This window comes from Pipistrellus kuhlii, unplaced genomic scaffold, assembly GCF_014108245.1.
Source record: "Pipistrellus kuhlii isolate mPipKuh1 unplaced genomic scaffold, mPipKuh1.p scaffold_m20_p_2, whole genome shotgun sequence".
NCBI classification, from domain to species: domain Eukaryota; kingdom Metazoa; phylum Chordata; class Mammalia; order Chiroptera; family Vespertilionidae; genus Pipistrellus; species Pipistrellus kuhlii.
The window spans coordinates 45,421,968-45,445,287 of record NW_023425515.1 but is presented as its reverse complement, the minus strand read 5'-3'; the positions used below and the strand labels follow the sequence as shown (position 1 = coordinate 45,445,287).

General features: G+C 48.2%; 1 protein-coding gene across 3 annotated transcripts in view; it reads left to right on the top strand.

The window, feature by feature from the left end:
- Positions 1 to 21,627, top strand: part of TMEM44 (transmembrane protein 44) — a 29,762-nt gene extending 8,135 nt beyond the window's left edge. The window contains exons 6-11 of one of the 3 annotated variants that reach the window (XM_045583856.1): positions 905 to 1,075; positions 2,591 to 2,782; positions 4,598 to 4,702; positions 10,201 to 10,359; positions 11,226 to 11,257; positions 21,133 to 21,627. In XM_045583856.1, coding sequence (XP_045439812.1) covers positions 905 to 1,075; positions 2,591 to 2,782; positions 4,598 to 4,702; positions 10,201 to 10,359; positions 11,226 to 11,257; positions 21,133 to 21,151 — 678 coding nt within the window. In that variant the 3' untranslated portion in view covers positions 21,152 to 21,627. The remainder of the gene's footprint in view (positions 1 to 904; positions 1,076 to 2,590; positions 2,783 to 4,597; positions 4,703 to 10,200; positions 10,360 to 11,225; positions 11,258 to 21,132) is intronic. The other 2 variants (XM_036443976.2, XM_036443977.2) reach the window with 2 other exon arrangements.
- Positions 21,628 to 23,320: the final 1,693 nt, after the last annotated feature.

The following is a 23,320-nucleotide window of genomic DNA, read 5'->3' as shown; positions in this document are numbered from 1 at the left end:
GAGATGCTGCGGACGTGTGCAGACCGCCCTTCCCGCGGGCCTTGCTGAGGGAATAATGGCAGGGCCGCACACGGGAGACGTGACAGGCCCATCATTGTGTCTAAAAGAGAGTCACTTGTCCAAGAGCATCATCTAATAGCAGTTCCAGGAAGACAGGATCCGGGAATGGCAGGTGCTCCGTTGATCATTTGTGGGAAGCTATCGCTTATGCTGTGATGGCCAGAAACCTCACCAGACATGGGGTCTCATCAGCAAAGGTTCTATCTCCAGATCAAGGGAGGGGAGTAGGAAGCACTAATCTCCCTTCAGGGACCCCTGGGACAGGTCTCCAGGTGGCATGGGGGCCGGGAAACTATGTCACCTGATGATCTTAGAAGAAACTAGTGAGGTTTCTTCTAAAATCAGTTATTAGTTCCTAGCACTGCTGGCCTAGTCACATCAACTTCCCCCTTCTGCTGGCCTACTCATCCCTCACTGCCCCCCCCTGCTGACCTGATCACCCCCAACTGCCCCCCTCGACCAGCCTGGTTGCCCCCAACTGTCCCCCCTGCTGGCCTGGTCACCCCACACAGCCTGCTTGTTCAGTCATTTGGTCATCCCTCACTAACCCCCTTGCTGGCCTGGTCGTAGGCAGCCACCTTGTGAGGGCATGAGGGTCAATTTGCATATCACCTCTTTATTATATTAGGATTTTGACCTTAGGAGGTAGTGGGCTTCCCATCTCTAAAGGCATTCAAACCTGATGGCCCCTTGGCAGGAAGATCAGGGCCCCCTGGGGGACTTGTCACAGGCAGAGGGTTTGCCCTCCCACCTGCCATGCCCCCAGGGCCCTGGTCTTAGCTCTGAGGCAGCCGGGGCAGTGGCAGTGTTCCTTCCCGCCCAGCTCTCTCCTCTCTCTGCCTAGTGCCGGGGTAAGACGTTTCCCTGCATCCACCTGTGGACCCGGCTCCTGTCGGCCCTGGCGGGCCTCCTCTACGCCTCAGCCATTGTGGCCCATGACCGGAGGCCCGAGTACCTGCTGCGGGCCACACCCTGGTTCCTGACCTCGCTGGGCCGCGCGGCGCTGGACCTCGCTGTATCTACCCCCCAGGGGCCCAGAGGCATCTTCCCGTCTCTCCTCCCTGCCGCTGCCACGCCCTCCTTCCCTCTAGATCGGAACTGTCTCCCTGTGGCCAGGGAGGTGGTTTGAAGCCTGGGGCGGGCAGACACAGTGACAACGTGCAATTTTGCGTTTCCTTTTTTTTTTTTTTTTTTTTTAATAAGAATAATTATCTCTTGCTGGAGCTCTGTTAAACAGCAGCGGGGGCTGTGCCCGTTCCTGGCCCTGGGATCAGAAGAGCAGGTTGCAGTCTCAGTTCTGCTCCCAACCTAGGTCCGTCCCTGCCTCAGACAGGAACCTGTCACCCTGTCTCTGCCTTGCCTTCCTCCCGGGCCGGGGATGGCCGTGCAGGCTGATGGCCGTGCAGTGGTGATCCTGCCCTGTGTGCTCTTGGGTGGGGGCAGCAGAGATAAAAGCTGACAAGGGGCTGCCCTTTGTCCGTGATTGTGAGCACCTACCTGGTTCCCCAGGGGTGTTGCCTGATGTGCTGACACACCAGTGACCTTGGCATGAGGACCTCAAGGGCAAGCTAAATGCAGACGGTGGTGGTTGATATCAAGTGTGTGTGTGTGTGTGTGTGTGTGGAGAGAGAGAAAGAGAGAGAGAGAACATCTGTGGATTTAGCATTTAGCATAAATAGTTCAGACACTGACTTTCTCAGGTTCTATGTTAATTTGTAGGGGAGGTAGGAGAGGGTAAAAGGGGGATAAATGGTGATGTAAGGAGGCTTGACATGGGGTGGTGAGCACAGTACAATATACAGATGATCTATTATAGAATTCCCTGAGACCTATATGACTATATTAACCAATGTCATCCCAATAAATTCCATTTTAAAAACTTCCCCAGGGCTGCCATCACACATTGCCACAAACCGGAAGCTCAAGCAACAGAAATGTATTCTCTCGGCTCTGGAGGCTGGAAGTCCCAAACCCAGGCAGGGCCGCGCTCTCTCCGGAGGCGCTGGGGAGAACCTGCCGTTCCTCGCCCGGCTCTGGCTGGCTCCTGGTGCTCCTTGGCTTGTGGCAGCAAAAGTCACCTCTGCCTCCTTTCGTGTGCCTCTGTGTCCTCTCCTCTTACAGGGACTCCTGCCGTGGGTTTTAGGCTCCACCCTAGTCCACTGTGACCCCGTCTTAACTAATTACATCAGCCAAGATCCTATTTCCAAATGAGGTCACTTTCTGGGATATGAATTTGGTGGAGACTCTTCACCCCTCTGTGTGTATGGCCTCAAATGCTTCGAGGATGATGCTTTTCAAAATGCTTTTGTTTGACAAGTATTTCCCACGTGCTTGGTAGAGGCAGGGCCTTACTAGGAGCCTGGCCCTTTAAGGAGAAAAGCAGAGACCCTCAGGCCTGGCCCTGGGCTCCCAGGAGCTCCCCAACCCGGGACAGAGAGCGCAGGCTGGGGCCCAGGGTGCAGAGGTGAAGGCGGCACTGGGTGGCTGCAGCTCTCCGCTCTTTTGGGCCTTAACTCCATCCACTTCCCAGATCATTTTCCTTTCCTGGGTGATGAAAAGCAAGATGAGGCGGGCCTTGGGCTTCGCCTCCGAAGCCAGAGAGAGCCCGGACACCCAAGCCCTTCTGACCGGCGCAGAGAAGGAGGATGACAACGAGGAGGCGAGGAATTGCGGGCTGGAAAACCGCCGGTCCCACCAGTGTCTGCATGTGGAGGGGATGGAGGTGAGCCGGGATGCCGGGTCCCTCTGAGCTTGACCACGTGGTCGCTTTAAAAAAAACGACTGTTGCTGAAACCGGTTTGGCTCAGTGGATAGAGCCTCAGTCTGCAGACTGAAAGGTCCCAGGTTCGATTCCGGTCAAGGGCATGTACATTGGTTGTGGCACATCCCCAGGTGGGGGGTGTGCAGGAGGCAGCTGATTGATGTTTCTCTCCCATCGATGTGTCTAACTCACTATCCCTCTCCCTTACTCTCTGTAAAAAGTCAATAAAATATATATTTTTTTAAAAACAAAAACAAAAACGACTGTTGATGCCCAATGCTAAGGGGCCCTGAATAAATAGGACTTTCCATTTTCCCGATTTCAACATGTTTTTAAAAGTTTCTGAACACTTAATAAACTTCAATATATGTTTAGCAATATAGTTGGAAAATAATCAAGTGTCCACTTATGCTATTTAGAAATTTACTTACTCATATATATTTAAGTTTACATACTACATAAATCAACATGTCATCTGACTGAGTGAACGAAATAGGAGATAGGGGTATGGCCAAGGTGAAAGGGGTTTACAATGGTTCATGGACCAAAGACCCGGGTTCCCATAAAGGCTGTAAGGCAGGGGTGGGGAACGTCCAGCCCACGGGCCCGTGTGAGGCCCGTGAAATCATTTGGTCTGTCCCTGCCAAGGCATTAGGGGTGAGTTCATTAAATGTTTGACCAAATATAGGAGGCCTCACTTTAAGTTGATAATTTTGTATGGCCTGCGAATGATGTTATAACTTGGCAGAAAATGGGTTTCCCACCCAGTTTCTCTGATGGGAAGTTATTTTCATTCCACTCTAGCAACCGTTATGAAATTTATCCCAAAACAAAGCCACTATGTATAAAGAGCGCCCTGTGTGTCTGGTTGTTGTAAGGGGAGGAAGAAGATACTTGGCAATCTTTTCAAGCATTCCTCAGCCACAGTGGTTCTCAAAGTGTGGTCCCTGGACCAGCATTATCTGGGAACTAACTTATTAGAAATGCAAATTCTAGGCTTCCACTCAGCTCTATCCAATCCTAAGCTGAGAGTGTGTTTTGTGTGTGTATGTTTTTTTTAAAGGTATTTTTTATTGATTTCATAGAGGAAGAGAGAGGGGGGAGAGAGAGAGATAGAAATATCAATGATGAGAGAGAATCATCCATCGGTTGCCTCCTACATGCCCCACACTGGGAATGGGGCCCACAACCCGCTCATGTGCCCTTGACTGGAATTGAACCCAGGACTCTTCAGTCTGTAGGTTTATATTCTATCCACTGAGCCAAACCAGCTAGGGTTATTGCTGAGAGTGTTCTGATCAGCCCACTGGGTGCTTCTGGTGCACTCTACAGTGTGAGAACTACTGCTTTGCAAAAGCATTTGTTTAGCACCGACTGCCGTGGTTCCCAGACTTTGCCATGTTTTAGAATCATCTGTGAGGCTTTTAAACTTCCCAGGTCACATCCAGACCAATTAAACCAGAATATCTGGGAGAAGGGGTTGAGAGCGAAACATCAGTTGTTTTGTTTTGTTTTTAAATGTCCAGGTGATTCCACGTGCAGCAAAGTCTGGAAACCACTGACATACCATGACCTCAGAGAGAGAAAATGCATTTTACAGGAAACAAAAGTGCCATAAAAGAACAGGGAGGAAAAACAACGCTTTAGGGGTGGGGCTTTTGGGTGCCTTTTTTTTTTTTTTTTTTTTTTTTTTTTTTTAAGAAAATGGGACCTTGTGTTTAGAAAATGTCTCCCAACTTAAGAATTCCCATTTCTGTCTCTTTGTCTACTTGAAAGAATTCAGATTGGGTTCCTCTCACTACACTGCTGCCCTGCAATCCACTCAGGACAATGACAGCCATTAGTCACTACATGGAGCTGACCATCGAGCCAGTGCAACAGGTGAGCGGCCATGAGCCTCAGCCAGGTGTCCAGAGGGCGGGAGGTAGTCCTGGAAGGCTTCCTGCAGGAGGTAACGCTTTAGCTGCAGGATGGGCAGGATGCGGCAGGAGAACATAAAAAAGAGGAAGGGGAGAATAAGAGAAAAAGAGGGGGGGGGAGGAGGGGGAGGAAGGAGTGCTCCAAGGCCTGGTGTGTGTGTTTGTGGGGGGAATTCAGGAGGTGACAGGGTGGGGACCCCATCACATTACAGAAGCTGAATGTCGTCCTGAGGTGATGGGAGTCTATAAGGCCTCAGGACTAGAGACTTAGGGTCAGATGTGCACCTTAGAGCCATCGCTCAGGCGATGTTGGAGGACAGACTGGGGGAGAGGAGGTTGGAACCAAGTGGCCAGTGAGGGACAGAGGAAAGGCCAGGAAGGGTGGTGTGGCCTGAAGTAAGGCTGGAGCAGGAGAGGCAGAGATGGAGTGGAGAGAGTTGGCAGGTAGAGCGCTTGGAGGAGTGAGGATACAAGGCGAGGGAGACTGAGCGCTCCCGGTACCTCCCAGGGTTCTGGCCTGGATGTGGGGGGCCTCAGGAGGAAGAGGGTTAGAGAAAAGGGGGAGAGAGGTGACCAATCCACTCCATGTCCCACTACCCCACAAGGACGGTTTTGTCAAAGTTACCGGTGACCTCCAAGTGGCTAAATCCCGGGATCATTTCTGTCCGAGTTGAGATTGGCCACTAGCTCCTTGCAGCTTCTGGGTCCTCCTGTCCTGGCTTTGCTGCCATCATTACAGAAGTTATTTCCTTGTTGCTTCCACTGTCTCCTCCTGGGGAGCTTCACTTTTTTTTTTTTTTTTTTTAATATTTTCTTATTCATTAATTTTAATATACAGCCTGCATAGAATAGTACATTCTTATTACTCCATATTTTACACGGCTTACAATACTCTGGTGAAGTTGCAAGCTTATCAGATCATTATGCATTTTTTTTTTAATATATTTTATTGATTTTTTACAGAGAGGAAGAGAGAGGGATAGAAAGTTAGAAACATCGATGAGAGAATCATCAATCAGCTGCCTCTTGCACACCCCCTACTGGGGATGTGCCCGCAACCAAGGTACATGCCTTTGACTGGAATCAAACCCGGGACCTTTCAGTCCACAGTCCGACGCTCTATCCACTGAGCCAAACCGGTTTCTGCTGGTGAGCTTCACGTTAAGGCTGCAGACCCTCCTCTCTCTCCATCCTCTTCCACTCCCGTGGTCACACAGCTCACACAGCGCACACACGCTTTTCCCCATGCATGTCTCCTTCCGTTTTCTCTCCCTCCGCTCCGGTTTTGGCTGCCGGCCACCCATTCAGAAACACCACCTGGCATCTCATGCTTACCGTGTCCAACACTGAGCTCTGGACTTGCTTGCCCAGACCTCTCCCCATCTTCCCGATCTCAGGAAAGGACACCACGGTCCGTGCTTTTGGTCCAACTGAAAATTCCCCTCCTCCCTCACTGCATGCCCATGCCTGTCCAATCCATTTGCGAATCTATAAATACTACTTTTTAAATAGATCCACGGCCATTTCCTCTCCACAGCTGTTTCTCCCCCCATCTTCTCCATCTGCAAGGGTCTCTTACAAATGTAAATCACATCTTTTCCTCCTTTGTCTAAAATACCCCTCTTGATTCCCTTTTCACAAAGAATGAAATCTAATCCTCTGACGCAGACTTCCGAGACCTGCAGGCCCAGCGCGCGCGCCCCCTCTCCCTCCCCTCCTCACTCTTCTCTGGAGGCACGGATTTCTCTTCTTTCCTCTGCCTGGATGCTCTTCCTTCTGGTTTTTATGTTGTTCCCGTAGCTGCCTTTTCTTGTTTTTTTGATCTTCAGTTAAAATGTCATTTTCCCCGCAGGTCTCCCCCAAATAGCCCCTCAAAAGTAGCCTTTGACTGCGTCGTGTCCCTCTACTGCCTTTTTTAATGCTCCGCAAAACACTCCCAGGACCGTTTACTTTTGTGTGTTATCTGTTTCCTTCAGGGATACGAACTTCGTGTCTCCTTCTGTCTTGTTTGCTTAGACCCTGGTGTGTCCGTCACAGGCTCTCTGGAGAGGTGCATTTGGGACACAGAGCTCAGAGGTAGCTGCCCCGCTGAGCTGCCCGCGGGACATACTGACAATCAGAGAGTGTGGGCCTGAGACTAGGTTTAACTCCCCGTTGTTGTTCCTTGGAAAGTGTTTGCAAATAACCTGTTTGCTGTAAGTGGAGTGCAGGGGTGGTTGGAGCATGCTTTCACAATTCAGCACCCACTTCGGTTGTGAAATCCTTCCTCCAGTGGGAGGGTGGGTGGGGGATGGGAGGCCCGAGGAAAGCCCAGGGAACCTTAGACATGTGGCCCAAGCTTTGCACAAGACACTTTTAAATCATGGAACTTCTGAAAAATAACAGTGCAAAAGTGCATTTACTTATTTTTTAAAATATATTTTATTGATATTTTTTTTTACAGAGAGGAAGAGAGAGGGATAGAGAGTTAGACATCGATGAAAGAGAATCATCGATCAGCTGCCCCCTGCACACCCCCCACTGGGGTTGTGACCGAAATCGAACCTGAGACCTTTCAGTCCACAGGCTGACGCTCTATCCACTGAGCCAAACCGGTCTCGGCAAAAAGTGCATTTATTTCAACGCTCCCAGGACATTCCTGCTGGGGAACAGACTCCATGAAAGAAGAATGTGTTCCTCCTTGGTTCTCTTCCCAAAGCACATTTTTTAGCAACTTGCACTTGGCCTCTTCCTTCTTTGTCCACCAGAGGGCGAGAGATGCTTTTGTGATAGCTCCTGACACGGAGTCTGGAGTCCCCAGGCCCATCCCGGCTGGAAGTCCCCTCACTGGGCTCTAGGGCCTCCGTTCCCAAAACGGTCTGTTTTCTGAGGGCTAAATACTCCCCAGGCTCTGAGCAAATACTAACAGCCAACGCTTCCATGATGCTTATTATACTGGTCATAGTAGAGGACTGGTCTAAGTGCTTTACACAGATGAACTCTATACATCCTCACAGCCAATGCCTGAGGTATTATTTTCACTTTACAGATAAGGAAAATGGGGTGCACAGAGGTTAAGGAACTTGCTCAAGGTCACGCAGTTGGTCAGCAGTAAAACCAAGATTCAGATTTGTCCCTACCGAGTCTGTGCCCTTGATGACTCTACATACGTTGGCATAATGGCTGACACCAAGTAACCACTTGAAAAGTGATTGTTTTTAAAAAATTATCATTAACACAAACTTTCACAATAACCTATGAGATAGATACTATTATTTCTATTGTTGTTATTTAATAATGAATACATTTATTATTTTAAATTGAGGCACAGAGAGTTTTAAGTCACTTGCCCAAATCCCATAGTTAGATAATCACAGAGGTTTTAAACGAAGCCTGTCTGGTTCTGGGACCTGTGCTTTTATAAAGAGGATGTACTCTCAGTGCTGCTGTATCTTGCCAGCTGAGGGAGCAAATTTTCCTTTTTCATGAGACGGTCCCAGTGGGCAAGGTTGGAGCTAGGTACCCTGAGGCCATGTGTCCTGATATATGTCCTGTGTGGTCTGCCATCTGGAAGTGGGCAGCAAGAGCCACTGGTTGCTTAGTCATCTTCCCAGGTCCCTCCTGAGCACTGGACCAAAGGAGAGATTTTCCAAGAGATGCAGTCGGTTCAGGCTGAGCTGAGGGGCCAAGGGCCATGGGTCATGGGGATCAAAGGATTGGGATATTTGAAACTGCATTTTACCTGTTGACTCAAGAGTGGTCAGGCCTGGAGGTTTTTACAGAATCTGCGGTTGTTGCCCGGGAGGCTTCTGTTTTCCCCACTTCCCCCACCCCACCCAAGGGCCATCCAGAACACTGACTCTGCCTCCTTTAGGACTGTCTCTGCCTGTCCAGTGACTCTCACATGAAACCACATTTATGCGGGAGTCATGCTCCAATCATGCTGGGGCCCTGTGTGATTTGGGGTCCAGGCCAGTAGCCCTTCCTCTTATGTGTCCATGATATTGACATCTGAGCCCTGTGACACCACTTCAAGGGAGGCAAGGCAGGGATTACCACTCCCTTTTATAGGTTAGGAAACTGAGGCTCAGGGAGGACTAATTTCTTCCCAAGGTCACATGGTTGGTGAAAGATATGAGTCCAGGAGGTAGGTTGTTCCCCCTGTGGAATGACTGCCAACTCTGAAACCCCAGCCCTCAGAGCTTCAGGCAGGTCTGAGGAAGCCCTCTCCTAGCCCAGCCCCATGCCCCCACCCTGTGAGCCCTGAGGTGAGAAGTTCTTTTCTGAAATATAGATAGGTAGGCAGGTAGGTAGGTAGGTAGGTAGATAGATAGATAGATAGATAGATATAGATAAGCAAATGATTGATAGAATATAGATAGGAAGATGGATGATAGATGATTAATAGGATACAAATAGAAAGATGATAGATACACAGGTAGAAAATAGAAAGTGATGCCGAAACCATTTTGGTTCAATGGATAGAGCGTTGGCCTGCGGACTGAAAGGTCTGGGGTTCGATTCCGGTCAAGGGCATGTACCTTGGTTGCGGGCACATCCCCAGTGGAGGGTGTGCAGGAGGCAGCTGGTCGATGTTTCTCTCTCATCGATGTTTCTAACTTTCTATCCCTCTCCCTTCCTCTCTGTAAAAAATCAATAAAATATATTTAAAAAAATAAAATAGAAAGTGATAAACGTTAGAAAGATAGATGGTAGACTGATAGGAATTGATATAGATAATAGGTACAATATAGATAGAAAGCTATATGGTAGGTAGGGAATCTCCCTTAAACCTTTCTGCTGGTGGTGAGAGTGAGTCGGTAAGGCCTCCATGGAGTGCATTTTTGGCAACAGATGTCCAAATTACAAAGGCTCATACCCTCTGAGCCAGCAATTCCACTTCTAGGAATTTATCCTTTAAAAATAGCCTGAAAAAAATATTTTTAATTCTTTATTGTTGAAAGCATTGCATATGTCCCCTTTTTCCCCGTATTGTCCTCTCTCAGTCTGCCCCCCTCCCCTGGCCCCAGCCTGAAATTTTTAATGTACAATGTAACATACTGCAGTCAGTGTTGATTATAAAGGCAAGAGACTGGTTAAATACCTTCAACACCCATCAGTAGGAGACTGGTTAACTAGACTGTGAACACCTATACAACATTTTTTCTCTGATACAGTTCTATCTGAGACATGAAGTGAAAAAAAAACAAGAAGAGTGAGAGAGTGTAGAGCGTGCTGCGTTTGCGGCAGTGAGGAGAAATGCGGGTGTGCACTTGATTGTGTGTTAGTCTCTGGAAGGGTGCACGCACCCGCGTGCTGGCTGCCTCTGGGGAGAATGGGCTGCCGGGGCGTGAGGGTGGCAGTAAGCTTGCACCTACACCCTTGCCTACCTTTGGGATACTAGAGCGCGTGAGTACTTTGCCAATGAAAATGTTAAGTAAACTAAGTGTCTCTGCCCGCCCTTCCCTACACACCTTGCAGGCGGGCTGCAGCGCCACCAGGCTGCCGGGCGACGGACAGATGAACCTGGGAGACGTGCCCCTGCCAGAGCCGCCCTCGTACCCTCCCATCCGGGTCATCCGGGCCCGCGTGTCTTCCAGCAGCTCCTCCGAGGTCCCCTCCATCAACTCCGACCTTGAGGTACCCGCTGTGCTTGGGCGTCCTCCTCCGTGACCCTGCGGCGCCCTGGGTGCTTGCGCTGCCGCTTGCCAATTCTCGCTCCGCTGAAGAAAGAATGAATGAGTCCGCTGGCTCCTGCCCAGGAGTCCCCTCTGCTAGCGTCCCGAGAAGGGGTTCCACCGTCAGGTTCCCCAGCGGAACACTGCCCAGTGCAGCGTGGTCTCGGAGAATCACTTGCACATGCAAGTTACACAAATAAATGCGTGAATAATATGTAAACTTTGAAAGAGTCTCAGTGTTTCCCAAACCCATGTGACCATGGAAGCGTCCCCTTCCTCTCTTCCCCCTCCCACCCCTATCCCCACCCGGGAACACCAGCTGCCCTATAGTGCCCTCAGGGTCATACTTGGTGTCCTATAAATAAGCTTGGCACTTTCATAAACTTTACCTCACTTTGATTTGGGGAATCTGTGAACAAAACATCACATTTTGGATACCATTGACGGGTGTAGCCCTCAGGTCTGGGCTGTCCAGTCCCACAGTCCCACAGCTCCGGGCCTGTGACTGGAAAATGGAAACAAGGATGGTGTAGTGGACGTGTGCTGTCAGTAGGGGGAGGACTGCCCTTCATTCGGGTGTTGTGTTCTGTTCTGGTGTTAAAATGCCCTTTTGTGAAACAATGATCAAATATGTGGTAGATGGTGTTGAGTGCTTTGTTTTGGTTTTAATAGTCTTATTTGGTAAAATAATCCACTAGCCATCTCAAGTAGGCCCCTCAAATTTGTTGAAAGCATAGTGGACCCTAAAATCTGAAAGACTCAGAGCCATCGACCTGCTGGCTCTCCCAGGACTCTTTCCACTTACCTGTGCTCTGCCTGGTCCCCCAGGAGTGCCCTATCCGATCGGCAGGACAAAACATGTAAGTAATTCCTATGATGGCAGAACCGGAGAAGGGCCGAGACAGAGACAGACAGAGCAGGCTGTGGGGGCTCCCCTGGACTGAGAACTTGAGTGTTTTTGTTTTTGTTTTGTTTTTTAATATATTTTATTGATTTTGTACAGAGAGGAAGGGAGAGAGAAACAGAGTTAGAAACATCGATGAGAGAGTCATCAATCAGCTGCCTCTTGCACAACCCCTACTGGGGATATGCCCCTACTGGGGATATGCAACCAAGGTACATGCCCTTGACCGGAATCGAACCCGGGACCCTTCAGTCTGATGCTCTATCCATTGAGCCAAACCGGTTTCGGTGAGAACTTGAGTGTTTTCAGCTTTCCCCAAGTGTCCACCGGCTGGGCTGGTCACGACATCAGATGAATGGCATCGGAGGCTCAGGCCACCTGTTTGGGGCTGTGCTTTCAGACATCACCACAGGAGGGGGTGCACTCCACAGAGACTGGATCCACTCATTCATTTGCTCGCTCACTCACTCACTCACTCACTCACAGGGCAGCCTGGCTCCTGGCATAGCCCTCTGGGGAGCGTACCGAGCAGACGTTGAGAAAAGGTCACTGCACCACCGTGGAGTAGGTGGGAGCCGAGGCCCCGAGGGAGCGGGGCTTTCAGGAGTGGCCACCTCACTTTCCAGAGTCGCCCACATCTGTTGGTTTTTGTTTTGTTTTGTTTTTTATAAATATATTTTATTGATTTTTTACGGAGAGGAAGGGAGAGAGATAGAGAGCTAGAAACGTCGTTGAAAGAGAAACATCAACCAGCTGCTTCCTGTGGGATGTGCCCACAACCAATGTGCATGCCCTTGACCGGAATCGAACCTGGGACCTTTCAGTCCGCAGACCACCGACGCTCTACCGCTGAGCCAAACCGGTTTCGGCCGCCCACACCTGTTTTGTTCGCAGGGTTGACTTTCTTCTGGCATTGAAATGGTTCCTCTGCCTTTTAAAGGCTTTCTTTTCTTTTCTTCTTTAGTCTCTGGGATTAAGTCCAACGTTGTGACAAAAGTGCACTTAGTCCTTTTTTTCCTTCTCTGCTTCCTAGTGATGTCATAGACCTGCATGTGAAGCTTTGTAGGAATTCAGCAAAGATGATGTTTCTGTCATTGGAACAAAGTGTGCATGTTGGAGAATGACTGCCTGGCGCTTTTGCAGTTGTGTGTGTGTGAGGGCAGGGGCGGGAGGATGAAGCCACACCAGATTGCTCTGTCTGAGAGGGGTCAAGTCCCAGGCCTGAGTGTCTTGCTATCTATGCCTTAAGCTCTTGACAACCGGGACTGCTTGTTCCCTCTCCAAACTCTGCTCCCAGCACCAGAGGGCAGGACAGATTCCTTTGGACATTTGTCATTCTTTTAAAAAAATTTAAAAAAAAATAATTTTAGAGAGGAAGAGAGAGTGAGTGAAACAGATATTTCTGTGAGAGAACATAGATTGGTTGCCTCCTGCACTTACCCTAACAGAGGATCAAACCTGCAACCCAAGCCTATCCCGAAACCAGGAATCGAACCAGGTTATGAACCAACTGAGCCACACTGGCCAAGGCTGGACATTTGTCATTCTTAAAGTCAAATCATTCCTTTAAAAATAAACAAACATAAAAACATACACACCCACACATACTACCCTGTTTCCCCGAAAATAAGGCAGTGTCTTATATTAATTTTTGCTCCCAAAGATGCACTAGATCTTATTTTCAGGGGATGTCTTATTTTTCCATGAAGAAGAATACAGTACACATTTATTATTAAATGAAAATAAAGGAAATTTATTATCTGTATACGGTACGGTAGTACGGTAGTTGTCAAAACAAACCAAACTGTGAATCCTACCGTATCAAGAATTTACTCATTTATTCAATGACAATCATGTCTCATCTTCTGGAACATCATCATAACAATCCAATTCCTGAATTTCCTGGTGAATTTCTTGTGACTCCATTTCTTTCAGAATCAGTGGACCAAATCTCTCATGTTTAGCCTAGGGCAGGCCTTATTTTCGGGGGGATGCCTTATATTTCACTCAGAAGGAAACCTGTAAGTAGGTCTTATTTTCGGAGGAGGTCTTATTTTCGGGGAAACCCGGTATAAAAGTGCTTATGTAAGAGAAAATGCATACAAGTAAGAAGAGGACAGAACATCCCAATAGGTACCAAAGGCAAAAATGATGAGGGTGTGGTTTCTCCACTCATCTGTTTCCTCCCCGGGAAGGTGGCATCACCTGCCATTGCAGAGTGAAAGTCAGCACATCCTGAAACGTGCGGGGCAGCCAGCTGGGTCCCCTGGGGGTGAGGGAAGATGCTCCACTGTGCCCCACCCCCAACCCCCAAGGACTGTGTCGGAGAAAGAGGGCTGATCAGGAGTTGGGGGGGACACAGGCTCTCGCTGCCCTTCCAGGCAGCCTCGCCCTGGACTTCGTGAGTTTTCACTTCTCCCTCTGAACGTGGGAACCGCGAGACCTTCCCTGCCTGTGCTAGAGTGACTGAGGGTCCAGTGGGGGTGCTGGCGGGCTTTGCAAGACTCCCAGAGGTGCTGTATGTCGTGCAGGGGAAACTGGGCTGGAAGTGGGCTTCACTGCTCACTCCACCCCCTCCAGCCATGGAACGGACAGCACCCACTCGTTTGTCTGGACCCGTTCTGAGCGCGGAGACAATGAGTTCGGGGAGACGGTGAGGCTCCATCCCGGTCAGAAGGCAAAGGAGCTTTGACACAGGAGACCAGTGGCCCCAGAAATGCTCCTCGTGAAACCCCGGCTTTGGACTGGGTGACCTTCACGGTCCCACTTAGCAGCGGGACCCTAAGTGTGGAAGTGCGTGGTTGAGAGCGGGGGGAGGAGGTTAGGCACACTGAGTCCTTCTTAGCTGAGGAAAGACTTCCATCAAGCAAACAGAAGGATCAACCACCTACCAAGCTTGATAATGTCCTTGTTACAATAGAACAGCAGCTCAGGCTGCTGGGTCTGGCCCAGTGCCACCTGGGATACCTCTGCCCCCTCAGTCTCCTTCCACTTGAACCAATGCAGGTGCTCCTGACTGAGATTTCACCTCCTTCTCTCCTTCTTTTAAAATATATTTTATTGATTTTTCACAGAGAGGAAGGGAGAGGGATAGAGAGTTAGAAGCATCAATCAGCAGCCTCCTGCACACCTCCTACTGGGGATGTGCATGCAACCAAGGTACATGCCCTTGACCAGAATCAAACTCAGGACCCTTCAGTCTGCAGGACGATGCTCTATCCACTGAGCCAAACTGGTTAGGGCTCCTTCTCTCCTTTCATTGCTCTCCTACCCAGGAGCTTCCCAACACTCAGCCCCGCGGGCTCCCTGCTCTAAGGCGTCTGTGGCTCCTGACTGCTTATGTTTGAGTCTGACTTTTTAGCCTGACCTCCAGGGCACTGAGTCCTCTGGCCCTGGGCCAGGTTTTACCCCATCTGGCCAGCTTTCTTTTCTCTGGGTTTCTTTGCTTATTTCAGTCCTCTCCTCCCGCCCTTCGAGGCACTGGCTCAGTCCTGCCTCCTCCAGGAAGCCTTCCCTGCACTCCAGAGTAGAGTTGCTAGATGTAACTGGAAAAAAAGAACACAGGACTTCCAATGCAATTTGAATCTTAGAGGAGCTTACCCACACTGAAGCATTATCTGTTATCTGAAATTCAGATTTCACTGAGCACCCCGTGTTTCCTCTGGCATTCCCGCTCCCGAATCAAAGTTGATTGTTGGCATGTCTGGCCCTTCCCTAGAACTCGTCTTTAGTTCTTCTGAGCAGCAGTTGAGCAGCAAAACCTCCTCCAAAATATTTTAGGAACATACAATGTGATAGATCAACGGTATCTTAAAAAAACTGGGGAAAATTCGTTTTAAGAAATCAGGAACAGGAGACAAGGCTGCCAAGGCCTTTCCCGCGGGTGGACCTGGGATTCGGCCTGAAGCAGTCTTTGCGTCTCCTTGTGACTGAGGTTGGAGGTGCTGCTCAGATCCCTGCTGCCCACCATTTTACTACACGTGGCTTCTCTGTCTTGGCCCTTTTTGTCCCCGCCCCTTCAAATGTTCCTGAAGTGAAACTGTGAGTCATCTTTATAAAGGAAGCCACCCCCTGTGGGTCAGAACTTCCCTCTCACTGATCCAGGTCACGATGGGCCTTTTTTCACAGCATCTCATGGCGTGTGAGGCATTTTCTCATCCCACATCCCGTTTCCCCCACAGACAGCAGCGTGGGAAAGAAGAGCTGCGTGGGAAGTTTGTGCCATTAGAGAGGAGGAAAGAGTTTGGGGTGAAACATGGTGCTAGATTCAGAGTGTCAAAGAACTCCTTAGTTAACAAGCTGTAAATATCGTGCAGGTTTTTAAAAAAGAAATAGAAAGGATGAGATTTTGAGTCATACGGTGGAATGTTTAAAATCTATAAAGTACCAGATCAAAAGGAAATCTGCCAAGGGTTTTAATCCAGCCTCTTGAAGGGTTCAGGAACCTGGAGAAAGGGCTGAGGTAAATTATTAAAGAGCCCAGAGGTGAAACATAATTTTGGAAGGTATTTGGGGGAGCCAGAGAAGACTTAGCTAAAGAAACCAAATCCTCTCTGTCTCAGGACCCCTTGCTCTTCATTAACACAAACTAGAGGCCCAGTGCATGAAGATTTGTGCAAGAGCGGGGCCTTCTTTCCCCTGGCTGCCAGCACTGCCTTCACTCTGGCCGGGAGCCACCTTTCTGCCTTCCCATGCTGCCCAGGGGCCCGGAGCGGCTGGGGCGGTGCCTGTGTATGCAAATTAACCCAGCAGCTTTGTTGGGTTAATTTGCATGCTGACTTCTGATTGGCTTGTGGGTGTTGTGAAGGTAAGGTCAATTTGCACCTTACTCTTTTACTGGTGTAAATTGTCCTAAGACAGGTAGATTTACACATCAAAGGCCAAGGTTTAGTATACAGAGTCCATCATCAGATTGGGGAACTACCTATGGCTGTTCAGGTGTTTGGCCAGTAGGAGGCAATTACTTGTAGATTAAAATGCCCTCAGCTACCTGGCAGCAAGCAATCATCTATGAAAATCTTTAGGTGTGGGGGAATTATTCTCAGGCACATTCTCATCCTTGATTTAAATTTTAAAAGAAATCCTGCTACTATCACCACTAGATGGCACTGTTCTTAAATTTTGGATTGCCTGTGATGCTGAAGATTTGGAAAGAAGTGTAAAGGTTTCATTTCAACCCAGTTGGGGAGACTCTTAAGCTCCTTTATTTGTTTGCTTGGCTTTAAGTAAACTTTTATTTTGGAATAATTTTACATTTACAGAAAATTTGCATAGGTAGTACAGAGAGTACCTGTATATTTTGGCAGTTTTCCTCTAATGTTAACATCTTACAAAAACCATGCTACATTTATTATCAAATCTAAGAAATTGACATCAGTACATTACTATTAACTATACTACAGGTTTTATTTATATTTCACTAGTTTTTCATCCATATTCTTATTCTGTTCCAGGATACAATCCAGCATATCACATTGCACTTAGTAATTTTAAAAAATATATCTTTTTTATTGATTTTTTACAGAGAGTAAGGGAGAGAGATAGTTAGAAACGTTGATGAGAGAGAAACATCGATCAGCTGCCTCCTGCACATCCCCTAATGGGGATGGGGTGTGTGCCCGCAACCAAGATACATGCCCTTGACCAGAATTGAACCGAACCTGGAACCCTTCAGTTCGCAGGCTGACGCTCTATCCACTGAGCCAAACCAGTTAGGGCAGCATCATTTTTAGTAATTTTGTGTCTTCTCCAATTAATTTTTTTTTTTCTGTTTATAACTTCCATCAGGATGTCATTAAAATACGAATGCTATGGAATCATTATTAATTTTGTTAGGTATAATAATGACATTGTGCTTGGAATTTCTTTAAATATCCTTATCAATGAGATACAGATTGAAGTATTTATAGATGAAATTAGTTAGTTTAAAATACTTCAGCCAATAAAAAAATTGAGGAGCCAGAGCAAATAAGACAGGATATGTCCATAGGTGTTTATGAGGTTATTCTTTAGTATAAAACTAAAATGTCTTATAATCAAAAAGTTGTTTAAAATGGAAATGTAAAATAATTGAACAGTAGAATTGTGGTTTTAATGTGACAATAATGCCAAATTCTGAGGACTGCTCAGATTGGCAGTGGTCCACTAAATGGACATTCATGGCTCGGTATAACTGACATTTGTGGATTCACAGCTCTGTCAGAACACGTCTCCCAGGCGCTGCATGCCGTGCCGGAGGACAAGCGCAGGCCGGGAAGCTGCCCTTCCACTGACTCAGGCATATTTGAGGCTTGGGGTGGAACCAACCGTGCAGTAAAGGCTGATTAGAAATGAATCTTGGCTGGTAGCAAATATCCCATATTTTCAAGGTGGGGATTTTATTTGCCTCTCTCTTTCTTAGTTTTGTGGTTTTGAGTTGACTCATCTCCATCATGTGGCTAATAAACGGAAGGTTTATTATTATTACACCTGCTAGTAATAATTTCTAATAATAGTAATTTAAACATCTGTATGGGCTTTAATTTTTCCAAAGACCTGCAGCCCTTCATAATTATCACAATTATCCTACTGATCATTTAACTGAGTTGTAGCTGCTAGTAGCTGCTGCTTTCCTGCTCGCTGAAGTCAGCTCTCCCTGTGCCCTCAGAGCGTCCGAGGGCCTGCCACCTGGCTCGCTGAGCCGTCGGGGCAGGTGCCGAGGCCTGCTTTGTGACGGGGGAAGGGGCGGAATCTACCAAAGACTTTTCTATGTCTCTTTTTATTCTGCAGCACAAGGGTTGGGAGGCCTAAGCTTGAAGCAGGTATGGACAGTTGTGCTCTCTCTCTCTATTCCAGGAGGGACTTCCTGTGGCTTGACTTCAGTTCCTGTTTTTGTTAGGCACCCCTCCCCACCCCACCCCTACCTCCACCCCTCCTTGGATGGCTGGGACCATGCCAAATTCCTTTAGCGGGGAAAAAATAATATGAAAATGAGAGGCAAGTCTTATAGGATCAGGGGATTTTCCGGGTTCTCTCAGTTCAGAGTTCTTTACACTTTGCCCAAACCATAGGGACTCAGAGAAGATGTGTAACCACAGGGACTCTAATAGGGACTCAGAGAAGCTGTGTAACCCGAGGAAGAAATGTGGCTTGGAAAAGAGATGTATGAACAAGCAGAACAACCCCAGGTTGCTAATGGTGGTGGTGCTGGGAGTGGCTGCATGATCAGCTGGCTGCTGTCTCCGTGTCTCCCGGCCTCCAAGGGATGAATGAGCATGTTTTTTGACAACTACTTGTGCCTGTTGTCTCCCAGGATTGTTTCTGATAAGACAGGAGGCCATCTTTTGCTCAAATTTTCTTTTTTTTTTTATAATAAATTTCATCTTTTTTAATTTTTTTTAATTTTTATTTTATTGATTTTGTACAGAGAAGAAGGGAGAGAGAGAGAGAGTTAGAAACATCGATGAGAGAGAGTCATCGATCAGCTGCCTCTTGCACACCCCCTACTGGGGATATGCCCGCAACCAAGGTACATGCCCTTGACCGGAATCGAACCCGGGACCCTTCAGTCCCCAAGCCGACACTCTATCCATTGAGCCAAACCGGTCTCGGCTCAAATTTTCTTTATGTCTGGATTCCAGCAATGTTTTTATTCTGTTAAAATGAAGTATTAAAACACATTAGTCTGGGGAATCAGCAGAGACTTAAAATGTTTTTGACGGCCTAACCTACTTCAAAGAGTTCACCTGATCAAAGTGGCAGGCTGTCTCTATCTGCCGGAAGCTGGATTGGTCGGGTGTAGCAAGAATTGGAGCAGTGGTTCTGAAACATCAGGGCCAAACCTTAGCTTTTAACCCAGAGAGAGGGTCTAGGGTGGGATACTGAGCACCTGGGCCCTTCAGGTGAAAACACTCGGAACTGTCATCTATGCAAGGCCTGGCGGGACGGATTTGGCCCGCGGGCCTTGTGTTTGACACATGTGATCTAGAACATGAGCCTCAGCTGGAAAACAGAATTCATCAAAAGGCACGCTGTCCATCCTCAGGAAACAGGCTCAGACTCCACCAAGGCGCAACTGGACCCCAGAGGCTGAGGGGCTGGGAAGCTCTTTTATGTGGGATCTTTGATAAAGTCAGAAAGAAAGTTGCTTAGACACGTCCCCTCAAATCTGCAGCCACAAGTGAATGAAAAGTAAGCCCTGAGAGTGGCTAGCACAGCGCCAAACAGGTACAGGGGGCTGATCTGTACCAACCAAATCAGCTTAGTCCCTGGCCTGCACGGTTAATGGGGATGAGGTGGTCTTTTTAACATGATGCTGTTTTTAATCATCAAGTAGTAAAACTCATAATTCACTCATCGAATCAGGCTCTTTTCTTTTTTTTTCTAAAACAAAGCCATAATTTGTGTTTTATACCTGGCATAACGTGGACCCTATCTGGCTCAGGGAATCTTGGAAAGCTTATCCTGGACTTCCAGGAACTAGACTGATTGATTCAACTCGAATTTGAATATCTGGTGGAGCATTTTTCTTGGAGTGCATGCCCATGCCTGACTGTATTTTCTTGCCCAAATAGATATTCTGGCCCGGGTGGATACAGCCTACTTGGGCTTTGCTTGTTAGTTTTTGGATACTTTGATGATGAGATCAAATATGACATAGGACGTATGACTCAGAATCACCAGGTACGGTGGGGAGGCCCTAAGCTTGAAGCAGGTATGGAGAGTTATGCTCTTTAAAAGAAAAGAGATTATATTACCCACTTACTGTTCCAATATCCCAACACTAAGGGTTCCCTTCTCTTGGTCCACATGCAAGGTTCCCTCTCTCATCCATCATATCAGAGCAATAGGAAGACTGCAAATAGCTTCACCAGTTCTGTGTGCCCACCTCATTTTTAACCTTTCCTACCCCTGCAATTGGCAATTTTCCCATACTAGTCTGACAGCAATGAAATATTCATGGGCTTGTGACTATGAGTTAGATTTGAAGTGTTTGTTTTTGGCAAGCCTACTGATCTCAAGTTTAGAGGAAATGCCATGAGTGAGGAGGAAGGACAGCCAGTGCCCTGCTCTTAAGGAGCTCAGCGTCTACCTGAAGACAAGGGAGATGCCCAGAGAGAGGGCAGGGCTGTCCATGCTCCACTGCAAATGAGTGGCATAGGCAGTACTAACAGAGAAGGGGTGAGAGCTCAATGGACATAAGCAGTCAGGGTAGACTTCCTGGAACAGGAGGTCCTCACCTGGACCATAAAGAATGGGCTGTGTTTGCTTGGTATTTTCCAGGAATGAATTAGGCGTGGATGTGGGCATTCTTAGGATAAAGAGACTATGACTCAGCCCTAACCGGTTTTGCTCAGTGCATAGAACATCAGCCCTCAGACTGAAGGGTCCTGGGTTCAGTTCCAGTCAAGGGCACATACCTCTGTTGTAGGCTTGATCCTCAGTCCTGGTCGGGGCGTGTGTGGGAGGCAACCAATCGCTATGTCTTCCTCACATGAGATTTCTCTCTTTCTGTCTTTCCCCCTCCCTTCCACTCTCTCAATGGAAAAATACTCTTGGGTGAGGATTAACAACAACAAAAGAGAATATTACTCAGTCTCACTAGAGAAGGACTTGGTGATCACGGGGGGAAAGAGGGTGGGGCTGGTCTGTTCAGGGTGGCTGTCCATTAATTCCTTTATTTAAAGTTATGCTTGTCCTTGGAAGTCCTGCAAACACAGGCCTGGTTACTGACCTGTTAGTCCTTGTGTACACCTGGACCATAAGAACCGGGATTGGGGCTGTTGTTGGGGGACTGTAGGAACTAAGAAGGGTCTGTTCGACCAAGGAACCTTTTGTGTCTTTTCTCCACAGTGCGACCCCGAAGATATAAACCTTGAAGGGAATAAAGACCACGTGGAGATGCTTAGATCCCAGATGCAAAGGTGTCCTATGAGGCCAGTGGACTTGACTTCTGAAGAGTAATACTTTTTGGAGCCACATCAACAGCTCAGACCCCAAAGTCAGCTGCCAGGAACTGAGCAGAGATCAACTAGCAATGACACCCATGGCAGGAGTTTGAGCTTCTGCTGGGTCTGCCCAAGAAAGTGTGGGACCAGGAGCTGCCACTGCCTTTGGCTGGCCTCTGCCATGGCTTGGAATGGAGCTAAGACTTTGGGTCCTATGCACAGACCTGACATGCCCAGAGTTTGTTCTGAAAATTTGGAAGTTCACAGAGCACTCTTGTGAAATATAAATCTTCATCTTCCTTTCCTTTTCCCTTTCCCTTTCTTACATGTCTTTATTGACTTTTTATAGAAGAAGGGAGAGAAATGAAAACATTGGTGAGAAATATTGGTTGGCTGTCTCCTGCACACTGCCCACCAGGGATCAAGCCCGCAACCCCCACAACTGGGGCTTGTGCCCTGACTAGGATTGGAACCAGCAACCTTTTGGTATACAGGTCAATGCTCAACCACTGAGCCACACTAGCCAGGTTCCCTTTGAATTAACCAGACTTTGAATATCTGCTAGGTGCCAAGAATGAGTTCATCTAACAAATAGCTAATGTGTTTGGATCTCAGTAGAGCCCATTCTGCAAGACTTGACTAAGCCTAGATGAGAGGGGTGGGCCTACATGCTGGATTCAGTCACAGGTACTGATGGGACCTGGCTCCTGCTTTCTGGTTACCCACTTGAGTTTTCTGCTGGAGGTTAAAGATAGGACTGCTTGGCCAAACAAGTGTTTGTGAGGCCAAGCAAATAAACTGCTCTAGGTACCAGGGCTTGCTGCAACCTGACAAGGTGCGTGCTGGGGCAGGGTTTGCAGGTGAGGGGGGCTGCTTCAGGAGTTAACTGAAAGCATGCAGTGGGTAAGAGGCATGACAGGAGGTGTTCAATTCAAACACAGCAGTCCCATTTTAGGACTGTTTTGATACTGTGATCAGGATGAGGGGAAGAATCAAGGGATTGGGGCCAAGGTGAGAGGAACACTGGCGTGAGTGAATAAATCACGAATGAGTTGAAGTATCTCACTGTGGAGCACAGAGATAGGTCTGAATCCCAGCACAGCCGCAGAAGTCTGCCGCAAGGGGAAGTGGGAGATGTGCCAGGAAATCTAGCTCTCCCTTTAGCTGGCCCTTGGCAGCCTGTGTGACTCAGCAATTGTTGCCAGCACCTCCTAAGCGTAGTGCAAATACTGGCAGCAGAAGAAGCTGCACCTCAGAAAAGGTTGATCCCACAGATCTCTGCAGAGATCCTAACCCCCCTCTGAGCTAGAAGTGATTGTAAATCCAACCAATTTACCCCCACTATCCAACTGCCTTGGTCCCTGGTTGTCTTGTAGTGGAGTTTGCTAAAGTCAGTTTTGCATTGTCATCTTACACCACTGAAGCTATACTTGGAGGGAAGATGAAGATTGGAATTGGTGGTGTGTGTATCAGAGGGTCATGAGGGAGGCTGGATTTCCAAAAGATGAGACCTAACAGAGGATTGGGAGCAGGGAAGGGTGGAATCTGGTCAAGGAAGGAGGGATCTGATGTGGCCAGAATGGGTGATGCAGTGTGGGCTGTAGGGAATGGGCAAAGAGGCCAGCAAGCAACCAGACCGCGAAGGCTGGGGAATTCTGTGGCTAACTGGTAGCTGTGGGAGATACCAGAGTAGGAAGATACCTAACACGGGTCAATGCTCAACCACTGAGCCACACTGGCCAGGCTCCCTCAGGTAGGCCACAGCTGATGGGTGAGTTTTTCATCCCTCCGGCCACAACTTTTCAGGATGCAGAAATGTGCAGTTATGGACAAAGTATGAGCACGGGGAATGCATTTAATCTGAGTAGTAACAGCAGGACGGGAGCAGGATTCATCTTTAGAAAGACAGAGACATGGGGAGAGGATGACATCTCTGAAGTTTGCCTTCAGCCCACAGCCCCTCTCTCAAGGGGATGCTGGCTCATGCCCCCTGAGGCACCGGAAATCCATTGGATCCTGATGGAAATGTCCTTTCGCCCACGAACATCAAAGAATCTTGCTATGTAGGGGAACATCTCACTGTACTTTTCATT